The sequence below is a fragment of the Schistocerca americana genome, chromosome 2, assembly GCF_021461395.2.
Source record: "Schistocerca americana isolate TAMUIC-IGC-003095 chromosome 2, iqSchAmer2.1, whole genome shotgun sequence".
Lineage (NCBI taxonomy): Eukaryota > Metazoa > Arthropoda > Insecta > Orthoptera > Acrididae > Schistocerca > Schistocerca americana.
Window position 1 is genome coordinate 413,208,789 of NC_060120.1, and position 24,614 is coordinate 413,233,402.

The 24,614-nt window shown below is 43.8% G+C and overlaps 1 protein-coding gene across 2 annotated transcripts in view; it reads left to right on the forward strand.

Annotated features, from left to right (window-relative positions):
• Nucleotides 1-24,614, forward strand: part of LOC124595697 — a 74,062-nt gene that overhangs the window by 13,894 nt on the left and 35,554 nt on the right. Inside the window, exon 3 of one of the 2 annotated variants that reach the window (XM_047134555.1) lies at nucleotides 17,153-17,392. The exons of the other annotated variant lie outside the window; for it this stretch is intronic. Coding sequence (XP_046990511.1) covers nucleotides 17,153-17,392 — 240 coding nt within the window. The remainder of the gene's footprint in view (nucleotides 1-17,152; nucleotides 17,393-24,614) is intronic. 2 annotated transcript variants of the gene reach the window in all.

The following is a 24,614-nucleotide window of genomic DNA, read 5'->3' on the forward strand; positions in this document are numbered from 1 at the left end:
ATACTTTTTCCCTTCCTAATAACATTCTTAAGCACCTTACAATACTGTTTGTAATGGGCTGCTGCATTTAGATTTTGACCGTTTCTAACGTTTTGATATAATTGCCACTTTGTTCTACAAGATATTCTTATCCCTCTAGTCAGCCACCCAGGCTGCCTGTTTGTGCTAGTACCCTGTTTTAAACGTTCTAAAGGAAAGCAACTTTCAAAGAGCATGAGAAAAGTCTTGAGAAGAGCATTATATTTATCGTCTACTGTATCAGCGCTACAAACATCTTGCCACTCTTGTTCCTTTATAAGGTTTACAAAGGTCTCTACAGCAACTGGATCAGCTTTCGTGAATAGCTGATGACTATATTTAACACGTGTTGCAGCACAAAAATCTTTTAAAGTTAAAATTTGTGCATCATGATCTGAAAGGCCATTCACCTTTTTGCTAACAGAATGCCCTTCTAGTAATGAGGAATGAACAAAAATGTTGTCTATGGTTGTTCTATTGTTCCCTTGCACTCTCGTTGGAAAGAATACGGTTTGGATAAGATTATATGAATTAAAGAGGTCTACCAGCATCCTCTTCCTTGCACAATCACTTATACAATTAATATTGAAGCCACCACATATAACTAACTTTTTGTGTTTCCTATAAAGTGAACCAAGAGCCTCCTCTAGCTTTAGCAAAAATGTTGTGAAATCGGAGTCTGGGGATCCATAAATAACAACAGTTAGAAGTTTAGCTCCGTTAAATTTAACCACACCTGCACAACATTCAAACATCTTTTCAGTGCAGTACTTTGAAACATCAATTGACTGAAATGCGATGCCGTTTTTCACATACATGGCTACTCCCCCACACCGCAAAGAGCTCCTCGAAAAGCTGCCAGCCAACCTGTATCCTGGTAAAGGAAGCCTCTGAATTATCTCCTTATTTAAGAAGTGTTCAGATATACCAATAATTTCAGAGTCAACATCTATAAGCAGTTCACTAACTTTATCTCTAATACCTTGCATATTTTGATGAAATATACTAATTCCCTCATTACTCGGATACCTAAGCTTTGTCAAAAGTGATTCCCTTGTTAGAGAGACTTCCCTTAAGCAGGAATACCTATCAGCTCACTTCAGTCTAAAAAAGGTGCAGCTCTAATACCCACTACTGCAGGAATTTTCCCATGAGTGATCCCACCAACCCCACCTATGCTGTCGCCTATAAGCATTGCCAACCTCCCCTTCCCATACCTGTTGAGGTGCAGGCCGTGTCTAGTGAAACCCGTCCTGCTGATAGACTCCACCGACACCACTGAAATGTGACCCAAGCTTTCTGTCATCAGCGCACCCCCAAGTCTCATGTTATTACGCCTGACGGCTGTATTAAGATGAGGCCGATCGTGACGCTGAAACAGTTCCACGAAATGCACATTCGTGTTGCCAGTCTGAGTGGTTATCTTTTCCAGGTCACCATCTATGTTATACTCCCCATCCCTATCAATACTATTACCAGCCCCATCCACAATCACTACCTGATCCTCTTTAGTAAAATCCCTACATAACCCCCCTATGTTAACAGTCACCTGAGCCAATCCTTCATTAGGCTTCACAATGCTGGTGACCTGGTACTCACTCCCCAGCACTTCCTGCAACTGCTGGCCTACACCTCTGCCATGAGAACTACCTAACAGCAGAACCTTCTTCTTCCTCTTCGACTTTGCAACTGTTCTAGGCACAGTAACTACTGAGGTCTGCTGCATACTTCCTACATCTACAGCTACTAGAGATTCCTCTCCACTAGACTCTGACAGTAGTAAAACTATCTGAAAATCTTCTTCTCCTAGCAGATCTCTTGCCAACAGCCAGCTCCCCTTCCCCAACCCCCTTCTCCCTCCTCATCCTATCTAGCTCCTCCTGTGCGTTTTTCAACTGCACCTGAAGGGCACAGATCTTACGCTCCTGCTCCTCTATCAACTTACTCTTGCTACATAACCTGCAGTTCCAGGAGAGGATCTCACCAGAATGCCCACTGGCTTCCCCACTGCATTCCCCCAGTGAAAATACTTCGAACAAGTCTCACACCGCAATCCACTACTCACGAACCTACGGCAAAGCCACACTTCTCACTCATGGTAAAATTTTACTTTTTCTAAGTTCCGCTACTACAATAAGAAGATGTTAAAACCTGACTACAATAATCACAAACTTACTCTACAAGGGAAGTAACTACTATTATTAACAGTATTAATAAACAACAAATGTGAATATAACAAAAGACTAATACAGAAACAGAATCAAACGTCTAATGACACAGTAACGAAGCTGAAAACAGTTTCCAAAAGGTTCTTCTGAAATTATTTCACCAGAAAACACCAAGAACACCGGTTGAAGACTACTAAAGTTCCTAAATAAACCACTATACACAAACAATTAATTAGTACTTAGCTTTGATGCGCCGCTACAGCTGCAACTGGTCAAATAAGAGCAAGAAAACTGTAGAAGCCACTGAAAAACGAACGTCGCACTCACGAACCATGTCAGTACCGAAATAGCACAAAGGAAGCTTAATAAGAACGGAATTGCAGGATCAGCCGTAATTCCAAAATCACTCATCAGCGACGAAAATTACCGAACAGGAAAACGAGGTCCCGAGGCCATGCAGCGTGGATAAGGAGCAATAGAAGAAAGTCATTTGGTCGGATGTGTCTTGTAGCACACTGTTTCCGTCTTCTGTTCGAGTTTACGCATCATGATGGAAAAATGGCTCGAATTCGTTGATGATTAGGGCAGTCAAGGCAGTGGAGTACGAAAGTACTAAGAAATACGATACGCTTGAAGTTCTCTAAGGCTATAGATACTAGGATAGTGAATAACTCAGTAGAAAATTAAATGTAAAAGGAATGGACGTCTCTAAAAAGTGTAATCACAGATGTCGGAAATGAAAACGTTGATACAAGAAACGCAACTGCGAAGAAACAATAGCTAACAGAATAAATACTTCATTTTATCGACGAAAGAAGGAAGTACAAAGATTATGAGGGAAACTGAGGAATAAAGAAATACAACTCACTTAGGAGTGAAATAAATAGGAAGTGCAGGGAAGCTAATGAGAAATGACTTCATGAAAAATGTGAAGAAATCGGAAACGAAACGATAGAAGGACTGGCTCAGCACATAGGAAAGTCAAAAAACCCTTCAATGAAATAAAAAGCAAGGGCGGTAATGTTAAGAATGCAATGAGAATTCCATTGTTAAGAAAACAACTATCAGCGTTGGTATGTATCATGTATGTGACTGGCGATATACCGTCAGACTTTCGGATAAACCTCATACACACAATTCGCGTTATTACAAGAACCGACAAGTCCGAGAATTACCGCACAATAAGATTTAAAACCCATGTATCCAAGTTGTTGACAATAATAATATACAGAAGAACAGAAAGTAAAACAGAGGATGTTTTAGGTGACGACCAGTTGGTTTTAGGAAAGGCAAAGGCACTAGAGAACCGAGGTTGCGTTTAACAATGAAAGCGAGACTGGAGAAAAATCAAGACACGTTCGCAGGACTTGTCGACCTGGATAATGTGTTCGACAGTGTAAAATGTTCTAAATCCTGAGAAGAATAGGTGTAATCTATACAGAAAGGTGGGCAATACACAATCAAGAGGGCATAATAAGAGTGGAAGACCAAGAACGAAGTGTAAGGATTAAAGAGAGTGTAAGACAGGGATGTAGTCTCTCACCCCTGCTGTTAAATTTACACGTCGAAGAAGCAGTGACGGAAATAAAAGAAAGAGTGGGATTAAAATTCAAGATGAAAGGTTATCAGTGTTAAGATTCGTTGAAGGCATTGCTATCCTATTGAAATTGTAGAAGAATTACGTCATCTGTTTAATGGAATAAACAATCTAATGAGTACAGAATGTAGATTGAGAGTAAATCGAAGAAAGACTAAAGTAATGAGAAATAGCAGAAATGAAAAGTGCGAGAAACTTAACACCGCAACTGGTGATCCCGAAGCAGGTGAAGTGAAGAATTCTACTACCTAGGCAGCAAAATAAATCACGGCAGGCGGAGCAAGGAGGACATAAAACGCAGACTTGCAACGGCAAAAATGGCATTCCTGGTGAAGAGAAGTCTGCTAGTATCAATCAAAGGTCTTAATTTGAGGAAGCAGTTTCGAAGAATTTACGTTTGGAGCACAGCATTGTATGGCAGTGAGACATGGACTGTGGGAAAACCGGAACAGAAGAGAATCGAAGCATGTAATATGTCGCACTACAGAAGGATGTTGAAACTTGGGTGGACTGTTCAGGAATGAGAAGGTTCTCCGTAGAATCGGCGAGGCAACGAAAACACTGACAAGAAGAAGGGGCACGAAGATAAAAGTCATTTGTTGAGACGTCAGGGAATAACTTTTATGACACTAAAGCCAGCTGTCGAGGGTTGCAGCTGTAGAGGAACGCGGAGATAGGGATATAACCAGCAAAACACTCACGACGTATGTTGCAAGTCCAGTGAAAAGATTGATGACACAAAAAAAAAAGTTGTATTCCTTGGGTCCCGTGGTTATCCTCCAAGGCTGCTTTTGTGCCAAGGATTATATGATCAATTTGGCTGAACCGGTCCATCCCATGTTTTTCCATCCCAACAGTTTTTTTTACTGTTGCTGTGCTGTGACTGTGGTGTTTCTCGTACCATTGTCCACTCCCTGTAGGAGGATATAATTTTTTCTCTTTCTCCTAAGTCTTGATGATCTCAGACACGAGCTTCCACGGGCAAAAAGTTTCCTCTTAAATAAATAGCAACGATATAAATGTCTGTATGTTAACAGCCGTGAGACGTAGACACTTTATGAGTAACGTTCCAAGAGAGTGCAACTGAACCGTTGCCGAATGCTAAGACTTAGGTAGGCGTTCATGCTAATACGCTAAGACTTTTAACACTTCGAATAATCAATGAAAATGTAACACCTGACGTAAAGCTTTACGGCGTCTGCTTTAGGACGATAGTTTTGCTGCACAAAATATTTCTAAAAGATATCGTAGAATAAGTGACGATTAAAACGTTGGCAACAGCCTGAAAAGAATTGTATGCAAATACTATGGACCTTGCGAAAGCAATTTGTGGTGTTGACCCTGTGTGAAAACCACAGACTAAGTCGGCAAGACTCAGCGGCGCAACGCCTCTGAGGATTTCCAGCGCAGTCCTGGACGAAACGTCAGGCACAGAAGAGTTTCTTGGACCACGACATCGCATCCCGAAAGGTTTACCACCAGCTAAAATAAAAATGTTTTTCAATTTGAGCCCAATATAATGACGATGTCACGAATAGGTCAAGAATGCAAAGTGCTGAATGAGAAGAACCGGCGCATCATCAGACCTTCAACCTATTCGGAAAAGAGGAAATCGGAAACGGTGGCGGACGTTAGCGGTAACGTATTCACTAACTTCCTAATTATGGCGACCAGTTCTGGAACAGGATGCACGCCAGGGTTGCCAGAAACTGTGAGCAGTGCTTTCGTTTTGAGCAGTGACCGTGCGAAAGTTAAAATCTGCACGTAAATACCTTCAAGAGTGTTATTAGCTAACGACTGGGTTTCCCAGTTTCGCGTGTTAGGCTACATTTGTCCTCTTTGGACTTGTCAGTAGGTCTTTATAATGTGAACCAATAAAAGAAAAGTATAACGTGGTAGTCCTGGGCAGAACTCTAGAACCAGCGCATTAAACTTAAATTTCAGATAACAAATATGTTCGATTTGTTTCTTTGCGTTGCCAAAGTAGTATTTGTTACATACGAGGCGTGTTGAGTAAGTAATGCAACACATCTTCTTTCTGAAAGGACTTTTAATTTAGAGAATGAGATTTTCACTCTGCAGCGGAGTGTGGCTGAAATGAAACTTTCTGACAGATTAAAACTGTGTGCCGGACCAAGACTAGTACTTGGGACCTTTACCTTTCGTGAGCAAGTGCTCTACCATCTGAGCTACCCAAGCACGACTCACGACCCGTCTTTACAGCTTCAATTCTGCCAGTACCTCGTCTCCTACCTTCCAAACATCACAGGAGCTCTTCTGCGAACCTTGCAGACATTGAATTTATTCAGGATTCAGATTCACATACTTTCCCCGCCCTAATGGTTACAAAACCCTGTTTTTCACCTTAACTTCCACTCACAAGGGGAGGCCGCCAATTGTGAAATTCAGGTTCGATTCATACTGCGCATAATAAAAGCTCATGGCCAGAGGTGTAATGTGGCAAAGCACCAAGATGCACTTCTCAGCCGTTGTCGAGAAAATGTACAGTTAAAGAAACCGTTGCCGTGATCAATAATTCTCTATAGCGTCGTGGGCAGCGGTACGCGCTCGGGTTCGTAATCCGAAGGTCGCCGGATCGAATCTCGCGCCATGCAACATTTTTTTTATTATTAGTTTATTGTAATTCAAATATATATATATATATATATATATATATATATATATATATATATATATTGTTTGTTTAACAGGGTGTACCAAAGCTCTCACGTTCGCACTGACTTTCGACGATGTTATAAGTTGCGCTAGGGACCGCATCTACCTTCTTTCGAAGTTAGCAGGCAACTACGCTGTTATGCAGCGGCTCGTTTCGGCCCATTCAACGTCTGTCCCTCAAGTGTAACGAGCGAGTAACGGAGTTTATATTTCATACCTGCCACAGCAAATTTGTGTTCGTGGGGTTTCTATTCTAATTTGAACGTTTGACTTACGCTATACGTATTCGTTTCGGAATATCGTTTCTACGTCTTCCGTTAACTATACGTGGTATTGTGAAATACAACTTTGTTTGCGGAAAACATAATGATGTTCGAAGTCGCCAGTTTCTCCATGACAAACGACTTTCAACAACTTATTATATGCATAATTATTGCAACTGATTGTCGGGAATTTTATATATATATATATATATGTGTGTGTGTGTGTGTGTGTGTGTGTGTGTGTGTGTGTGTATATATATACACACATTTGAATTACAAAAAAATACTAAAAACAAAAGTTCTATGGCGCGAGATTCGATCTGGCGACCTTTGGATTACGAACCCGAGAGCTTACCGCTCCGCCACGACGCTGTAGGAAATTGTTAATCGTAGAGAGTATTTCACAGCAACGATTTATTTTAACTGTCGATTTTCTCGACAACGGCTGAGAAGTGCATCTTGGTGCTTTGCCATATTACACCTCTGGCCATGAGCTTTTATTATGCGCAGTATGAATTGAATCTGAATTTCACAATTGGCGGCCTCCCCTTGTCAGTGCGACTGCCACACGACGCCTTACTGGGAAGGCCTATATGCCTGCATGGTACCACTCTATAGGTTGACGTCGGACCCAGTGTCTTGTCGCATCAATAACTTGCGCATCATCCACGTACTGCCAACCGTGGGGTGCATCCTTCAATGGGCCAAAAGGTGGAAATCGGAAGGTGCGACGTCCGGGCTATATGTTGAATCTAGATCTACATCTACATCTACATCTACATCCATACTCCGCAAGCCACCTGACGGTCTGTGGCGGAGGGTACCTTGAGTACCTCTATCGATTCTCCCTTCTATTCCAGTCCCGTATTGTTCGTGGAAAGAAGGATTGTCGGTACGCCTCTGTGTGGGCACTTATCTCTCTCATTTTAACCTCATGGTCTCTTCGCGAGACATACGTAGGAAAGAGCAATATACTGCTTGACTCCTCGGTGAAAGTATGTTCTCGAAACTTCAACAAAACGCCGTACCGAGCTACTGAGCGTCTCTCCTGCAGAGTCTTCCACTGGAGTTTATCTATCATCTCCGTAACGCTTTCGCGATTACTAAATGATCCTGTAACGAAGCTCGCTGCTCTCCGTTGGATCTTCTCTATCAACCCTATCTGGTACGGATCCCACACTGCTGAGCAGTATTCAAGCAGTTGGCGAACAAGCGTACTGTAACCTACTTCCTTTGTTTTCGGATTGCATTTCCTTAGGATTCTTCCAATGAATCTCAGTCTGGCATCTGCTTTACCGACGGTCAGTTTTATATGATAATTCCATTTTAAATCACTCCTAATGCGTACTCCCAGATAATTTATGGAATTAACAGCTTCCAGTTGATGACCTGCTATATTGTAGCTAAATTATAAGGGATCTTTCTTCCTATGTATTCGCAGCACATTACACTTGTCTACATTGAGATGCAATAGCCATTCCCTGCACCATGCGTCAATTCGCTGCAGATCCTCCTGCATTTCAGGACAATTTTCCATTGTTAAAACCTCTCGTTATACCACAGCATCATCCGCAAAAAGCCTCAGTGAACTTCCGATGTCATCCACAAGGTCATTTATGTATATTGTTAATAGCAACGGTCCTTCGACGCTCCCCTGCGGCACATCTGAAGTTACTCTTGCTTCGGAAGACTTCTCTCCATCGAGAATGATGTGCTGCGTTCTCTTATCTAGGAACTCTTCAATCCAATCACACAATTGGTCTGATAGTCCATATGCTCTTACTTTGTTCATTAAACAATTGTGGGGAATTGCATCGAACGCCTTGCGGAAGTCAAGAAACACGGCATCTACCTGGGAACCTGTGTCTATAGCCCTCTGAGTCTCGTGGACGAATAGCGCGAGCTGGGTTTCACACGATCGTCTTTTTCGAAACCTATGCTGATTCCTACAGAGTAGATTTCTAGTTTCCAGAAAAGTCATTATACTCGAACATAATACGTGTTCCAAAATTCTACAACTGATAGACGTTAGAGATATAGGCCTACAGTTCTGCACATCTGTTCGACGTCCCTTCTTGAAAACGGGGATGACATGTGCCCTTTTCCAATCCTTCGCTCTTCTAGAGACCTACAGCACACCGCTGAAAGAAGGGGGGCAAGTTCCTTCGCGTACTCTGTGTAAAATCGAACTGGTATCCCATCAGGTCCAGCGATGTTTTGTGAGCTCCTCTCGGGTGCGCAGACTTCTTTGAAGTCTTTCATTGTCATGGAGAGGGAGAAGTTCGTTTGTATTTTTCAGGCGATGAACGTGCTGAAGTAGTTTGTTCAGTTTCCTGAGAGTAGCACACTACACTTCAGAGTTGAGGACATCAAACAGGATAATACCTTAAGAGTCACAGAAGACCATCGCCATAATTTTACCGGCTGAGAATGCAGCTTTCCTCAGAGGACAGGTGGCTCGGCGCCACTCTGTGGATTGTGGTTTTCTTTCCGGTTCGAGATGATAGACCCATGTTTGATCACGTGGGACAACGTTCGACAGAAAAACTGTCACGATCAGCCTCGTAACGCGCAAGCAATTTCGCACAGGTGGTCCTTCGTTATTCCTTATGATCTTTTGTTATGCGGCGAAAAACTCAGCGAAAACACACCTGTGAGCAAACTAACTGTTGAACGAGTGTGTTAGCACTACCAATAGAGATGTACAGCTACGCAGCTAGGTGTTTGACTGTGATCTGTCGGTCACCTCGAACGAGAGTGTCTGCACGTTCCTACTTCGCCAGCGTCAGAGCTGTGTGTGGCCGGCCGACACGCAGGAGGTCGGATAGGTTTTGACAGACGGCTCGTCCAACGGCTCACCGTGCTTTTGATCGCTGTCAGGTCTCTATAGACGTTCTACAAGCGTCTATGAAAATCTGCAATGCTCTGATTTTCCGCCAAAGGAAACTCAGTGACAGCGCTTTTTTTGCAACGCACCTCCAACAGAGACAACATTTTCAAAGCTACGAATAGCGCCGCCACCAATTGGAATTTCACGGAATTGTAGGGGTTTAAGTGGAAACATTCCACGAAGTCCCACAAGAAATTCCACATATTTTTAAGACAAACTGATCGAGGAAAAAAATTGCGTTGCGTTACTTGTTGAACCCCCCTCGTACGTTTATTATTTCATGAGGAACCATGAACAGACGTTGCACGATCTAAATCCGTGGTTTATCTATTTTTCTGTGGATTTTGTTCTATCGAAAGCATAAAATTACTATTACGTTGGCTAAAATGTCCTTAAATCCTCACGTAAGCATCTATCATCAGTCGTCTTGAGAGGGAGTACACAAATCCCCACGTTTCTGTCGTTTTCGAAATGGATCCAGGAAATCTTTCTTTGTTAGGGTATTCAGCAAGCTCTGCGATTCAACTTGAATCTGCTCCACTGCGTCATACTTTCGCCTCTTCAAGTTGAATTTCATCTTGGGAAGCAGAATCGGGTCACACGGAACCAAGTCTGGTGAGTGCGGCGAGGTGAGGAACAATATTGTCGCCTTGTTTGTAGTTCCAAAGGTCTGAATGATGTAGGCCGTCTGGGGTCGTTCATGAACGCGGCTGAGAATATAGTCATCACACCCCACTGCTGTGGACTTCATGTTCTCCTTCACATGACTTAGAACGTCGCGATGGAATTCTTTATTTTCTGTACAGTTTCATCTGGAGGGACGAACTGTGTATGAACAAGCTCGTCAGTCAACAAGGACTTACTGTTATTCTTAACATGTAGCGCTTACATTAGGTGATCTGAAGGAGGACTCTGCCATTACAACGACTGCTGCTTAGTCTCAGGTTCATAACCTTATACACAAATTTTGTTACAACTGAAACTTTGAAAGGAAGTTTGGATGGTCTTGGAGCAGTTGATTACTCCCTGCTGACTTTCACACGATGTTGCTTCTGATTGTGTTAAAGAAGTCATGGTACAAACTTCGTTGCAGTTATTTGCAGTTTTCTTCTCATAATGCATTTACATATGTGATAATGTATTCCCAAACTGCTTTAGTGCTCTTGGATGGATTATTTACAATCTTACACAATCCCTCACTTACTGAACGTTTTCAAAATGGTTCAAATGGCTCTGAGCACTATGGGGCTTAACATTTATGGTCATCAGTCCCCTAGAACGTAGAACTACTTAAACCTAACTAACCTAAGGACATCACACTGAATGTTTTCTGGTGGGTCGTCATCATCAGTCAATGTTCGCCCGTTTTTGAAACACTTACACCAGTCATAGAGGTGTGTCTGGCCTGAAGCGTTTTCTGGCCTAAAGCGTTTCTCCGAAAGCTTGTATCAACATTTGGTGCTTTTCTGGAACTCTTTCGCCATGTTTTAAACAAAACTTTATACAAATACGCTGCTCTCTGAGTTCATCCATCGCAAAATTCCAAGCTGTCTGATCCACAACAATGGAAATATATTAGCCAGCAACTAACCGAATCACTCGACTCGTAGACGCTTGCTACAATGATTCAAGAAGGATGTGTGGGAGACAATTAGCGGCATTACAGTGCACACGTAACGGTTTGCGCGCAAAACTCGGGAGCTTTTAGATACCAACAAGCACACTTTTTTACCGCACCCTGCATGTTATTATTTCTTAATGAATATCAAGTTCATCAAACCCTTTGGCGAAAAGAATCTATCCTTTCGACTACAAAATTAGGAGAACATCTTCTGAGAAATGTAGCCCGACCGAATGAAGCCATTAATGATAAATGTATGTCCTAAATTCACTCGTAACAAAAAATGCTGAATAATATTATATTATGTTACGATGACATACATGACGCCGACTTCCAGTGCATCTTTGTTGCCAAGAGGGACTATTCCATTTCACTAGGTAATCGCAGACAGTTGAGTTGGATGCTTATAGGAGTACTGCAAAACTGCTACGACTCCGCTTTGTTGTATTACGGTTCTCGTTTATTAATGAAGTAGGTGGTCCCATAAAATCATAGCAAATCGGCACTCATCTGGGATATATTTGGTTACGCTTCTTTACGCAGGTTGCCGTATATTTCGGTTATATGAAAAAAGAAGAAGCAATACCTGTGTTCCACCCTTCTTATTTCTTCCTCGCCGTCTCAGTGCTAACGTTTATTTCTTAACACAGCTTGTGCAGTCACCGGAGCTGTAAATAAAACACTGAGTGTCGATTCTGAGCGAACAAGAAAGAATATCGTGATGAACATGTGGAAAGTATTATACCTGATCGTAGAAAACCCTGTGTAATTACGGATGATTGCCTGAACTAGTCACACAAAAGAATAGAATGTTTCTTCCATAAATGATTGTGAGTTCACTAATGGTTATTTCACCATCATTTATTGAGACATCAAGTCTACATCTACATCTACATGATTGCTCTGCAATTTACATTTAAGTGCTTCGCAGAGGGTTCATCGAACCACAATCATACTATCTCTCTACCATTCCACTCCCGAACAGCGCGCGGGAAAAACGAACACCTGAACCTTTCTGTTCGAGCTCTGATTTCTCTTCTTTTATTTTGATTATCATTCCTACCTATGTAGGTTGAGCTCAACAAAATATTTTCGCATTCGGAAGAGAAAGTTGGTGACTGAAATTTCGTAAATAGATCTCGCCGCGAAGAAAAACGTCTTTGCTTTAATATGCCCAACTCGCATATCGTATCTGCCACACTCTCTCCTCTATTACGTGATAATACAAAACGAGCTGCCCTTTTTTGCTCCCTTTCCATGTCCTTCGTCAATCCCACCTGGTAAGGATCTCACACAGCGCAGCAATATTCTAACAGAGGACGAATGAGTGTAGCGTAAGCTGTCTCTTTAGTGGACTTGTTGAATCTTCTAAGTGTTCTGTCAATGAAACGCAACCTTTGGCTCGCCTTCCCCACAATATTATCTATGTGGTCTTTCCAACTTAAGTTGTTCGTAACTGTGACACCCAGGTACTTAGTTGAATTGACAGCCTTGAGAATTGTACTATTTATCGAGTAATCGAATTCCAACGGATTTCTTTTGGAACTGATGTGGATCACCTCACACTTTTCGTTATTTAGCGTCAACTGCCACCTGCCACACCATACAGAAATCCTTTCTAAATCGCTTTGCAACTGATACTGGTCTTTGGATGATCTTACTAGACGGTAAATTACAGCATCGTCTGTGAACAACCTAAGAGAACTGCTCAGATTGTCACCCAGGTCATTTATATAGGTCAGGAACAGCAGATGTCCCAGGACGCTTTCCTGGGGAACACCTGATATCACTTCAGTTTTACTCGATGATTTGCCCTCTATTACTACGAACTGCCACCATCCTGACAGGAAATCACGAATCCAGTCGCACAACTGAGAAGATACCCCATAGGCCCGCAGCTTGATTAGAAGTCGCTTGGGAGGAACGGTGTGCGAATAAAGAGCTAGCTGCGTTGCACAAGAACGATGTTTTCTGAAACCATGCTGATTACGTATCAATAGATTGTTCCCTTCGAGGTGATTCGTAATGTTTGGATACAGTATATGCTCCAAAACCCTACTGCAAACTGACGTTAATGATATAGGTCTGTAGTTCGATTGATTACTCCTACTACCCTTCTTAAACACTGGTGCGACCTGCGCAATTTTCCAATCTGTAGGTACAGAGCGAGCGGTTGTATATGATTGCTAAGTAGGGAACTATTTTACCAGCGTAATCTGAAAGGAACCTAAGCGGTATACAATCTGAACCTGAAGACTTGCCCGTATCAAGCGATTTGAGTTGCTTCGCAACCCCTAAGGTATCTACTTCTAAGAAACTCATGCTAGCAGCTGTTCGTGTTTCAAATTCTGGAATATTCCATTCGTCTTCCCTGGTAAAGGAATTTCGGAAAACTGCGTTCAATAACTCCTCTTTAGCAGCACAGTCGTCGGTAACAGTACCATCGTCAATGCGCAGCGAAGGTATTGACTGCGTCTTGCCGCTTGTGTACTTTACATACGACCAGAATTTCTTCGGATTTTCTACCAAATTTCGAGACAATGTTTCGTTGTGGAACCTGTTAAAGGCATCTCGCACTGAAGTCCGCGCCAAATTTCGCGCGTCTGTAAATTTTGGCCAATCTTCGGGATTTCGTGCTCTTCTGAACTTCGCATGCTTTTTCCGTTGTCTCTGCAACTGCGTTATGACCTATTTTGTGTACCATGGGGGATCAGTTCCATGTTGTTGTTGTTGCTTTTAATTTGAGCCACATCTCGTCTACATTTGCATAGTCTGTTCGGAAGGAATGGAGATTGTCTCTTAGGAAGGCTTCTAGTGACACTTTATCCGCTTTTTTAAATAAAATTATTTTGCGTTTGTTTCTGGTGGATTTGGAAGAAACGGTATTGAGCCTAGCTACAACGACCTTGTGATCACTAATCCCTATATCAGTCATGATGCTCTCTGTTAGCTCTGGATTGTTTGTGGCTAAGAGGTCAAGTATGTTTTCGCAACCATTTACAATTCGCGTGGGTTCGTGGACTAACTGCTCGAAATAATTTTCGGAGAAAGCATTTAGGACAATCTCGGAAGATGTTTTCTGCCTACCACCGGTTTTGAACAAGTATTTTTGCCAACATATCGGTTGAAGTCCACAGCAACTATAACCGTATGAGTGGGGTATTTATTGTTACGAGACTCAAATTTTCTCTGAACTGTTCTGCAACTATATCATTGGAGTCTGGGGGTCGGTAGAAGGGGCCAATTATTAACTTAGTTCGGCTGTTAAGTATAACCTCCACCCATACTAATTCGCACGGAGTATCTACTTCGACTTCACTACAAGATAAACCACTACTGACAGACACAAACACTCCACCACCAATTCTGCCTAATCTATCTTTCCTGAACACCGTCTGAGACTTCGTAAAAATTTCTGCAGAACTTATTTCAGGCTTTAGCCAGCTTTCTGTACCTGTAACGATTTCAGCTTCTGGGCTGTCTATTAGCGCTTGAAGCTCAGGGACTTTCCCAGCACAACTACAACAATTTACAACTACAATTCCGACTGTTCCTTGATCCAAGCACGTCCTGTATTTGCCATGCACCCTTTGAGATTGCAGCCCACCCCGTACTTTCTCGAGGCCTTCTAACCTAAAAAACCGCCCAGTCCACGCCACACAGACTCCGCTACCCGTGTAGCCGCCAGCTGAGTGTAGTGAACTCCTGGCCTATTCAGCGGAACCCGAAACCCCACCACCCCATGGTGCAAGTCAAGGAACCTGCAGCCAACACGGTCGCAAAACCGTCTGAGCCTCTGATTCAGACCCTCCACCCGGCTCTCCACCAAAGGACCGCAGTCGGTTCTGTCGACGATGCTGCAGATGGTGAGCTCTGCCTTCATCTCGTAAGCAAGACCGGCAGCATTCACCAAATCAGATAGCCGCTGGAATCCAGAGAGAATTTCATCAGAAACAAAGCGAAACACGTCATTAGTGCCGACATGTGCCACCACCTGCAGCTGGCTGCACCCTGTGCTCTTTGTGGCATCCGGAAGGACCCTTTCCACATCAGGAATGACCACCCGGAATGCACTCGGAGTGCACACTGGATTTCTTCCCCTCCTTAGCCGCCATATCCCTAAGGGGCCCCCTTACGCGCCCAACATTGGAGCTCCCAACTACCAATAAGCCCACCCTCTGCGACTGCCCGGACCTTGAAGGCTGAGAATCATCCTCTGAAACAGGGCAGTCAGCTGGAACCTGTTTGTCAGACGCATCGGCGAGGCTTTCTGATCAGCCTCTGGGGACGTCTTTCGCTGCCTGCCACGCCTTGGAACGACCTCCCAATCAACCACAGGCGAGGGCTCAGCCCCACTGCGGGCAGCAACTGGGGCAACCACAGCGGCAGACCGATCTGGGGACAGACGGGACGAGGTTGACATCCCCGTGAAACCCAAGTCCGGCTCCCCACAGTAGTGCCCATTGGCAACAGCCTCAAGCTGCGCGACCGAAGTCAGCGCCGCCTGCAGCTGTGAGCGAAGGGATGCCAACTCAGCCCTCATCCAAACACAGCAATCACAGTCCATGTCCATTCTAATCGATGTTGAACAACAGTTACTGAAACGCGAGTCTGTGCCTAGATAACGCAAGAGAACAAGCAAAGAATGTATGAACTAACCTATACAATTGCTTAACGACTGCGCTGCAATCTGCCTGAATTTACGATTACAGTAACTAAAACTCGAAATTACACCTCCTATGCGAAACTCACACGCAATTTAAGTAAGAATCTACGAAGTAAAAACAGAAAAGAAGCTATATACGTATCTTTCTGCGTTGTCGATGTGCACGAACTGGGAGCTCAGGCCACCCTGGTCTCTGAGAGCCTACTAGACAGACAAGTGCCACCGACGTACAAAACAAAACAAATACCTAACGACTGCGCTACAATCTGCCTGAATTTACGATTACAGTAATTAAAACTTGAAATTACACCACCTATACAATACTCACACGCAATGTAAGTAAGAATACACGAAATAAACACTGTCTTTGAGTGAAACATAACCTCAGTTTTACAAACTCTTTCACAAACTAAGGTGGCTCTGGTTCAAATGGCTCTGAGCATTATGCGACGTAACTTCTGAGGTCATCAGTAGGCTAGAACTTAGAACTAATTAAGCCTAATTAACCTAAGGGCATCACACACATCCATACCCGAGGCAGGATTCGAACCTGCTACCGTAGCGGTCGCGCGGTTCCAGACTGTAGCGCCTAGAACCGCACGTCCACTGCGGCCGGCCGGCAAACTAAGGTGGATGTACGTAATTTTGCACGTTGTACTTTTATGCATTACAGAGTAAAAATAAAATATAATCATAATACTTTTTTAAGACAAAAATGACGCACCACGAAGAAATTATCCGAATGGGAGGGAAATCTGTAGAAGTGATATATATGTACAGACAAATAAATGACTAAATTTTCAGAACAAATTGATGATCTATTCAAAGGAAACCGCTTCACAAATTGAGAAATCCAGTAACATGTTGGTCAATCTTTGGCCCTTATGCAAGCAGTTATTCGACTTGGAATTACATAATTGTAGTACGTATTTCCACTATCCATTTTCATTGCAATTGTTGCATCTCTCCTATCTATTTCTCATTCTACTTGTCGTTGTCCTCCTATCTACTTCACTGTTTATGGCTTTCACACACAGATACGCACCAACCGACCCACCTATTCAAGAGCCTACCCACCCCGCCCCCATTCTCCCATCCATCTATCCCTCCAATCCCCCCCCCCCCCCCCAAAAAAAAAAAAACAAGCAACATGTTTTTGTTCAAGCTCTCGCCTTTCATCGATTTTACGCGGAACAGAATGTACACCTACTTACCATTCGCGACTGATACCTGTGTCTGTCTCCTGACAACAGTTGCTGCAGCAACGGTTCCGGACGTCCCGCGAGGCTACAAGTTCGTCTCGGGCTACTCGGTGGTCAAGCTGTACCGCACTTTCAAGAACTGGTCGGCCGCCAAGGAGAGCTGCGAGGCCGATGGCTCGAGACTCGCCGTTCCACCGGACCGCTACGCTCTCGATGGGCTGAAGTCGGTGTTCGGCCAGGAGAAGGGCATCTGGTACGCTTTCCTCGGCTTCTCAGATGATAAACAGCAGGGTAGGTTGACACTCATCGGTGAAATAATCTATAGAACACCTAACGTATTCGGCTAGTTCTGGATATTTATTGTCTCTGAATGCCTGTCAGTTCATGGCAGAATGGGACATTTATACAGGGTGAAAAGTATTTAAACCGACAAACTGTGGGAGGTTGTACGGGGCATCAAAACAAATATTTTAGCCTAATGTCATTTTTTCCTATAAGGATTATTTAAACCGGTGGAGGCTGTATTACTCTCATCAGTTGTTAGAGGCCGTATTACGTTCGTTAGTTGTTAGAGGGCGTATTACGCTCTTCAGTTGCAGGTAACTGCTGTCCATCAGTGTAGTAGTGCATTGTCTCTTTTTACTAATGGAGCGATACACCTGGAGTGAGTACACTGATGCGGTTGGTGCGTACTTCGCAGCGCACTACAACGGACGAGCCGCTGAGCGAACTGATCAACAACAAATGCGGTTCTTCGTTAATGTGTGAATCGGTGTTGTTGGGGACTGTTTAATTGGGCCGTATCTGCTGCCTAGGCCATTAAATGGCAGGAACTATTACAATTTTCTCGCCAGAGCATTTCCAGACTTGCTGGAAGACGTCCCGCTCCTTACAAGACAACGTATATGGTTCCAACATGAGGGGCGCCAGCACATTTCAGTCGTCGTGTGCGTCGATTCCTGGACCGACGGTTCCCAAAGACGTGGATTGGCAGAGGTGGTCCTGTACCATGACCTACTTGATCCCCAGATATGTCCCCTCTGGACTTTTTTGCGTGCGGAGAGATGCGGGACCTTGTTCACACAACTCCTGTTGCGTCAGAAGAGGATCTGGTTGCCCGGATAGTAGCAGCAACAGGAACAATTAAGATACTCCTGGGGTTTTTGCCCGTGTCAGACAGAACATCATCCGACGGTGTAAAGTTTGTTTACATGTCAATGGAGGCATTTTTGAAAATCTACTGCAATTCAGATTGGGTTCTGTTAATGTGTTGTCTCTTGGTCATAAAAAATGGAAAAGTGTTTGTTGGTTTAATTAATCTGCCGCCAGAGAAATCTTCCTCTACCGGTTTAAATACTCCTCATAGGAAAAAATAACATTAGGGGAAAATATTTGTTTTGATGTCCCCTACAACCTCCCAGAGTTTGTCGGTTTAAATACTTTTCACCCTGTTTATGGATATACAGCGGAAGACAATTAGTTGTAAATAGCATTGAAAACGCTTATCACAGGTTTTTCTTGAATGTTCTAATGCGTAACATGGTAAGACATAAGGGGATGGTTACACGGTGAATTTTTTAAACTGCTCAACGATGTGAAGAGTTGGCTGCAACGGTACGTGGTTCGCTTTACCCAGATGGATGACTAGGGCAGATCAGGGACACGCATATCGCCTAGGTGGCGTCCAGTTGAAATAGTTTACATCCGGCCATTGAGGCACACGAAATTATTATTGTTACTACTTGATGTTGGGTAGAATTTAAAAGTGCTAGTAACTATCAGAAAGTGACCACAAGTCTCGACACTGCAGGTTGTCTTAAATGCTAGTACGAAGACACACCCAAAAGTAAAAAGAATAATGTAGTTAACATTCTGTACTTCGTAGAAAGTCTGTAAAACTACATCAACTTTAGAATAGGACCATCAGAGGTAATGCGCTAATCTCAGTGTTTTACGAACTGAAGGAAATTGGTTATAAAACCTCTCCAGCTATTATACTTAGTGAATCCAGTTTTCTTCCCCTCCAGTTCTCTTTCTTCACGAACGACGAAAATGTCGCTGGAGAAGGCAAGGCATAACTTGAATTGGCTTGAGTAGGAAAAGAAAAAGTTACTGTCACTTTTTATGTTAGATGTTAAATGAATGCATGTTGTCTGTTCTTAAGGACATGTCTGAAAGAACATACACCACACGTTCTGAATGGCCTAGATGGGTAATGGATTCATCTTCTTCAGTGCGGATGCGCAAATATGTCCGTCCTCCTTTGGGAATCTCAGAGAGCGAATACGGAGTGTAATGGACAGGGACTACGGATAGGTTGCGCTTGGTAGGAGTGTGGATCGGCGTGCCGAGATACTGTGCACAGGTGCGATACCGATGTATCCCAGATCGCCGGTTGGTTCACGCACCTGCCTAGTAAGCAGGAGATCCCGGGTTCGAATCCTGGTCCAGTACACATTTTACTCCGTCGCCGCTGATTATGTGTAATGTCCCAATGCAGCTGACAGCAGTGATCGCCTACCTTTCCTTTCTTCCCCTCCACCTTTAATTTACAAATTTGGGTTCAAATGGCTCTAAGCACTATGGGACTTAACTTCTGAGGTAAACAGTCCCCTAGAACTTAGAACTAATTAAACCTAACTAACCTAAGGACATCACATGCATCCATGCCCGAGGCAGGATTCGAACCTGCGACCGTAGCGGTCGCGCAGTTCCAGACTGTAGCGCCTAGAATTGCTTGGCCACCCCGGCCGGCTTACATATTTTGTTTATGGCCAAACACTGTCCGACATCACTACTGTGTTGCCATGGTGAGAAAACAATCCTTCGACTGCCTCATACAGGCTGTCTTTTGGCAGAGCCTTCAGTCATCTTAGAACCAGAAAATAGTATACATGGCTAGGATGTCAGATTCAGATGTTTCGCTTGATGGGACGCTGACCCTACGTTGGCCCGAGCAGTGCATTCTCCCGCCGGCATTTCAACTTCGTTGCGTGCTTGGCACAGACCTGATGGGTGTGTATGCATCACTGGTAAATCGCAACCTTTTCTCTGGGGTCACATTATGTATTCACACATGTTTTCATGTGCAAAGATGTATACCCCATTTTATTATCGTTTCAGATCCTGAAAGACCACCTTTCCATGCGGATCCATGTTTGGCACGCACTTAAGCCAGCAGCTTAATAAGTTTTGGATTTGGTTTTATGGCACGCTGAGTCCTATAATAGTTCGCATTTGGATTATATTAATTTGGGGATCTGCCTCTTTTTATGTAGGTACTCCTCTGCAAGAGGCTTTCCGTCAGACCAAGAAATTGAGAGGGTCTCCTGTTATATGCCATGAACTTGGGATACACTATTTGAACCTAGTTTACCTTCAGTTATTCGACTTTTAGGGACTCATATGTTATATACGTACATGGGGCTTTTTCTTAAGAATTTTAGTATAAGTTCTGTTCAGTCTTTTAATGCTAACAATCTGGGTAGAAGTCATTATTTATTTACGGCTTTGCAGATGCACCTTTTAGGAAATAAAAGATGATACGACTGTAGTGGATCCTATCGCTGATGATAAATTCTTGATAGACAATCCTCTTTGTATCGCGAACGCAAATTAATTAATTAATTAATTAATTTTTTTTTTTTTTTTTTTTTTTTTGCTACATCCCTCTGTTTAATTTTTCGACCGTGGCGATGAACTAGCTGGGCTAAACGCCTGCTGCTCAAACGCCAGTCTCAGCTGTGTTGGGGTTTCTGTTGGTGTTATCGCCTTGTTATATCATATTAGCAAGTGAAAAATGGTCGAACACATGAAACAGAATTTCTGAAAAGAAACGAAGCAACATAACTACCGCTCTCTACGGATCGTTGGTTGACAGATTCGCAAAAGGGTGCAGGACAGAAACCTACTGGGAAGGAGAGGCACTCTGAATGCAGGAGAGGGATTCTCACTACTTTTCTGTCTCCATCTCCCTGACATAAATTGTTATCTTTAAAATGTCATACTTTATAACACTGAAAGTATCAGTTGTTCACAACAAGACTAAATGTTGTAAGATATATAGAAGATATGGAGATGACACACTAAATGACAGTCGATAAAGGGTAATTGCTATATGAGACATTGTCCTTGAAGATTTTAAATGGTTTCTTTACTCATAAGCAGATCCACAAGTACACATGGGAGCGTCGTCTAAAAGTACCAGGTCAGTAATATGCTGTAGGGGAGAATGTTCTACGTAGTAACACTTTATGTGCGCCGCTGTCTTTTTCTGTAGTTACAAAAATTACTCCCCAATAGTAAGGTTTTTCCTAATGTAAAATACTGTTCGATGGTACAACATGGCCGTTTACGTACGAACAAATATTCTATTCATATTTAAAAGTGCTGCAACAGAGAAAATGTTATCAATAATGCATTTAATAATCTGTCTTAAATTATTGTTCGGCTACTTACTAACTATCAGTAAGTGAAGTCTAATTAAGAATCCTCAAAATAACTTTAATCAATAACACAGCACTTGAATATGTACAGCTCGTAATATTTACATACTATGCACAAGACCCATTCTCATCTCTTACAACACAAACATAGTAACAATGGCTGGAAACTGCTGTTTCTAGCACGAGATCCTCCATTTGATTCTACACTCCTGGAAATGGAAAAAAGAACACATTGACACCGGTGTGTCAGACCCACCATACTTGCTCCGGACACTGCGAGAGGGCTGTACAAGCAATGATCACACGCACGGCACAGCGGACACACCAGGAACCGCGGTGTTGGCCGTCGAATGGCGCTTGCTGCGCAGCATTTGTGCACCGCCGCCGTCAGTGTCAGCCAGTTTGCCGTGGCATACGGAGCTCCATCGCAGTCTTTAACACTGGTAGCATGCCGCGACAGCGTGGACGTGAACCGTATGTGCAGTTGACGGACTTAGAGCGAGGGCGTATAGTGGGCATGCGGGAGGCCGGGTGGACGTACCGCCGAATTGCTCAACACGTGGGGCGTGAGGTCTCCACAGTACATCGATGTTGTCGCCAGTGGTCGGCGGAAGGTGCACGTGCCCGTCGACCTGGGACCGGACCGCAGCGATGCACGGATGCACGCCAAGACCGTAGGATCCTACGCAGTGCCGTAGGGGACCGCACCGCCACTTCCCAGCAAATTAGGGACACTGTTGCTCCTGGGGTATCGGCGAGGACCATTCGCAACCGTCTCCATGAAGCTGGGCTACGGTCCCGCACACCGTTAGGCCGTCTTCCTCTCACGCCCCAACATCGTGCAGCCCGCCTCCAGAGGTGTCGCGACAGGCGTGAATGGAGGGACGAATGGAGACGTATCGTCTTCAGCGACGAGAGTCGCTTCTGCCTTGGTGCCAATGATGGTCGTATGCGTGTTTGGCGCCGTGCAGGTGAGCGCCACAATCAGGACTGCATACGACCGAGGCACACAGGGCCAACACCCGGCATCATGGTGTGGGGAGCGATCTCCTACACTGGCCGTACACCACTGGTGATCGTCGAGGGGACACTGAATAGTGCACGGTACATCCAAACCGTCATCGAACCCATCTTCTACCATTCCTAGACCGGCAAGGGAACTTGCTGTTCCAACAGGACAATGCACGTCCGCATGTATCCCGTGCCACCCAACGTGCTCTAGAAGGTGTAAGTCAACTACCCTGGCCAGCAAGATCTCCGGATCTGTCCCCCATTGAGCATGTTTGGGACTGGATGAAGCGTCGTCTCACGCGGTCTGCACGTCCAGCACGAACGCTGGTCCCACTGAGGCGCCAGGTGGAAATGGCATGGCAAGCCGTTCCACAGCACTACATCCAGCATCTCTACGATCGTCTCCATGGGAGAATAGCAGCCTGCATTGCTTCGAAAGGTGGATATACACTGTACTAGTGCCGACATTGTGCATGCTCTGTTGCCTGTGCCTATGTGCCTGTGGTTCTGTCAGTGTGATCATGTGATGTATCTGACCCCAGGAATGTGTCAATAAAGTTTCCCCTTCCAGGGACAATGAATTCACGGTGTTCTTATTTCAATTTCCAGGAGTGTATATTCGGTCACTAGACTGAAACACGGATCAGGAAACATCATGTGTTGCTAAGTGCACTGTCTTCAAGGCACAACGCTTTCCATATCGTTCAGAATAAAAATTCCAACATAAGAGCAAATGATCTTAAGAGTTTACAGGGATGCAGAATTTCATTCAGACCACTTCTTGTTGGGTGCAAAGTTGGTAGTAATAGCTAAGAGCAAAAGCCAAATGCTCCCTCAAGGACAGTGGATACTATTAAATACAATTTAGACAGTCTGAAACACAAGTCCGTAAAATGTCTTTATAAATTACGGTTAGCAATCAAACTGAGGCACGTAGAGGCGAGATGTATGTACCAAGGAATTAAGAAATGCCTATGTGAAGCGGCGGAAGAAGGAAATCGGCCCCCAACGATGGTGGACCCAAAGCATAAAGGAGATGTATAACAACTGGCTGGAGCAACGGGTCAAACAGCATAGAGCCTGTATAATAGAATGAATAGAGAATAAAAAAGGACATCTGTAAAAGAGAAAATGTAATCTAGGAGGATGAATTCGAGGAAGTCGACCTATACCCGGTGATACAAAAGTGATGGCACCATAGAAAATGGTTGATAGGCTGAGGAAAGAGCTGCAAGAAGGAGCAATCTCCCGGTTAACGGTATGGTAGAGTGGTAAAAGCATTTTAAAGGCCCAGAGTACAATGAAATACAATCAGAAATGAAAGAGAATCAGGTTGGTGTAGAGGTAGAGAAAGTAATCACGAAAGAGGTACAGAAGGCGGCTACGCAAATGTAAATCGAGAAATCACCACGTCTTGGAAACATATTAGTAGAATTATTGAGGTATGGTGCAAGTGTTCTCTATGAATATCTAAGCAAATTATTTAATAGTTGTATATGGTATGGGAAGGAAATTCCAGCAGAGTGAATATAAAATCCGTACATAAAAGGGGAAGCAAGAAAGTGTGTAGCAATTGTCATGTCAAGGTGCTCGAGAGAATTTTAAATATAAGAATGAAGAAGGATATAAATAAAAGGGGAAGAATAAAGTGGCTAAGTACACACGGCCATGAGTCGATAACACTATTATTTTAAAGCAGATCATGGCGAAGGCATTGGAAAGGAATGTAAGCAATCATTTTGTCTTCATGGAGCCTGAGAAAGCTTTGACACAGAGCCGCTGAAGGTATTGTTCGTTATGCTGTAGTTTGGAGAACTGTCTAAGCCGGCTGCAGTGGCCGAGTGATTCTAGGTGCTTCACTCTGTAACCGCGCGACCGCTACGGTCGCAGGTTCGAATCCTGCCTCGGGCATGGATGGATGTGATGTCCTTAGGTTAGTTAGGTTTGATTGGTTCTAAGTTCTAGGGGACTGATTACCTCAGAAGTTAAGTCCCATTGTGCTTAGAGCCATTTGAACCATTTGAAAAAGAGGAAGAGGGAGACAACAAAAATTGTGG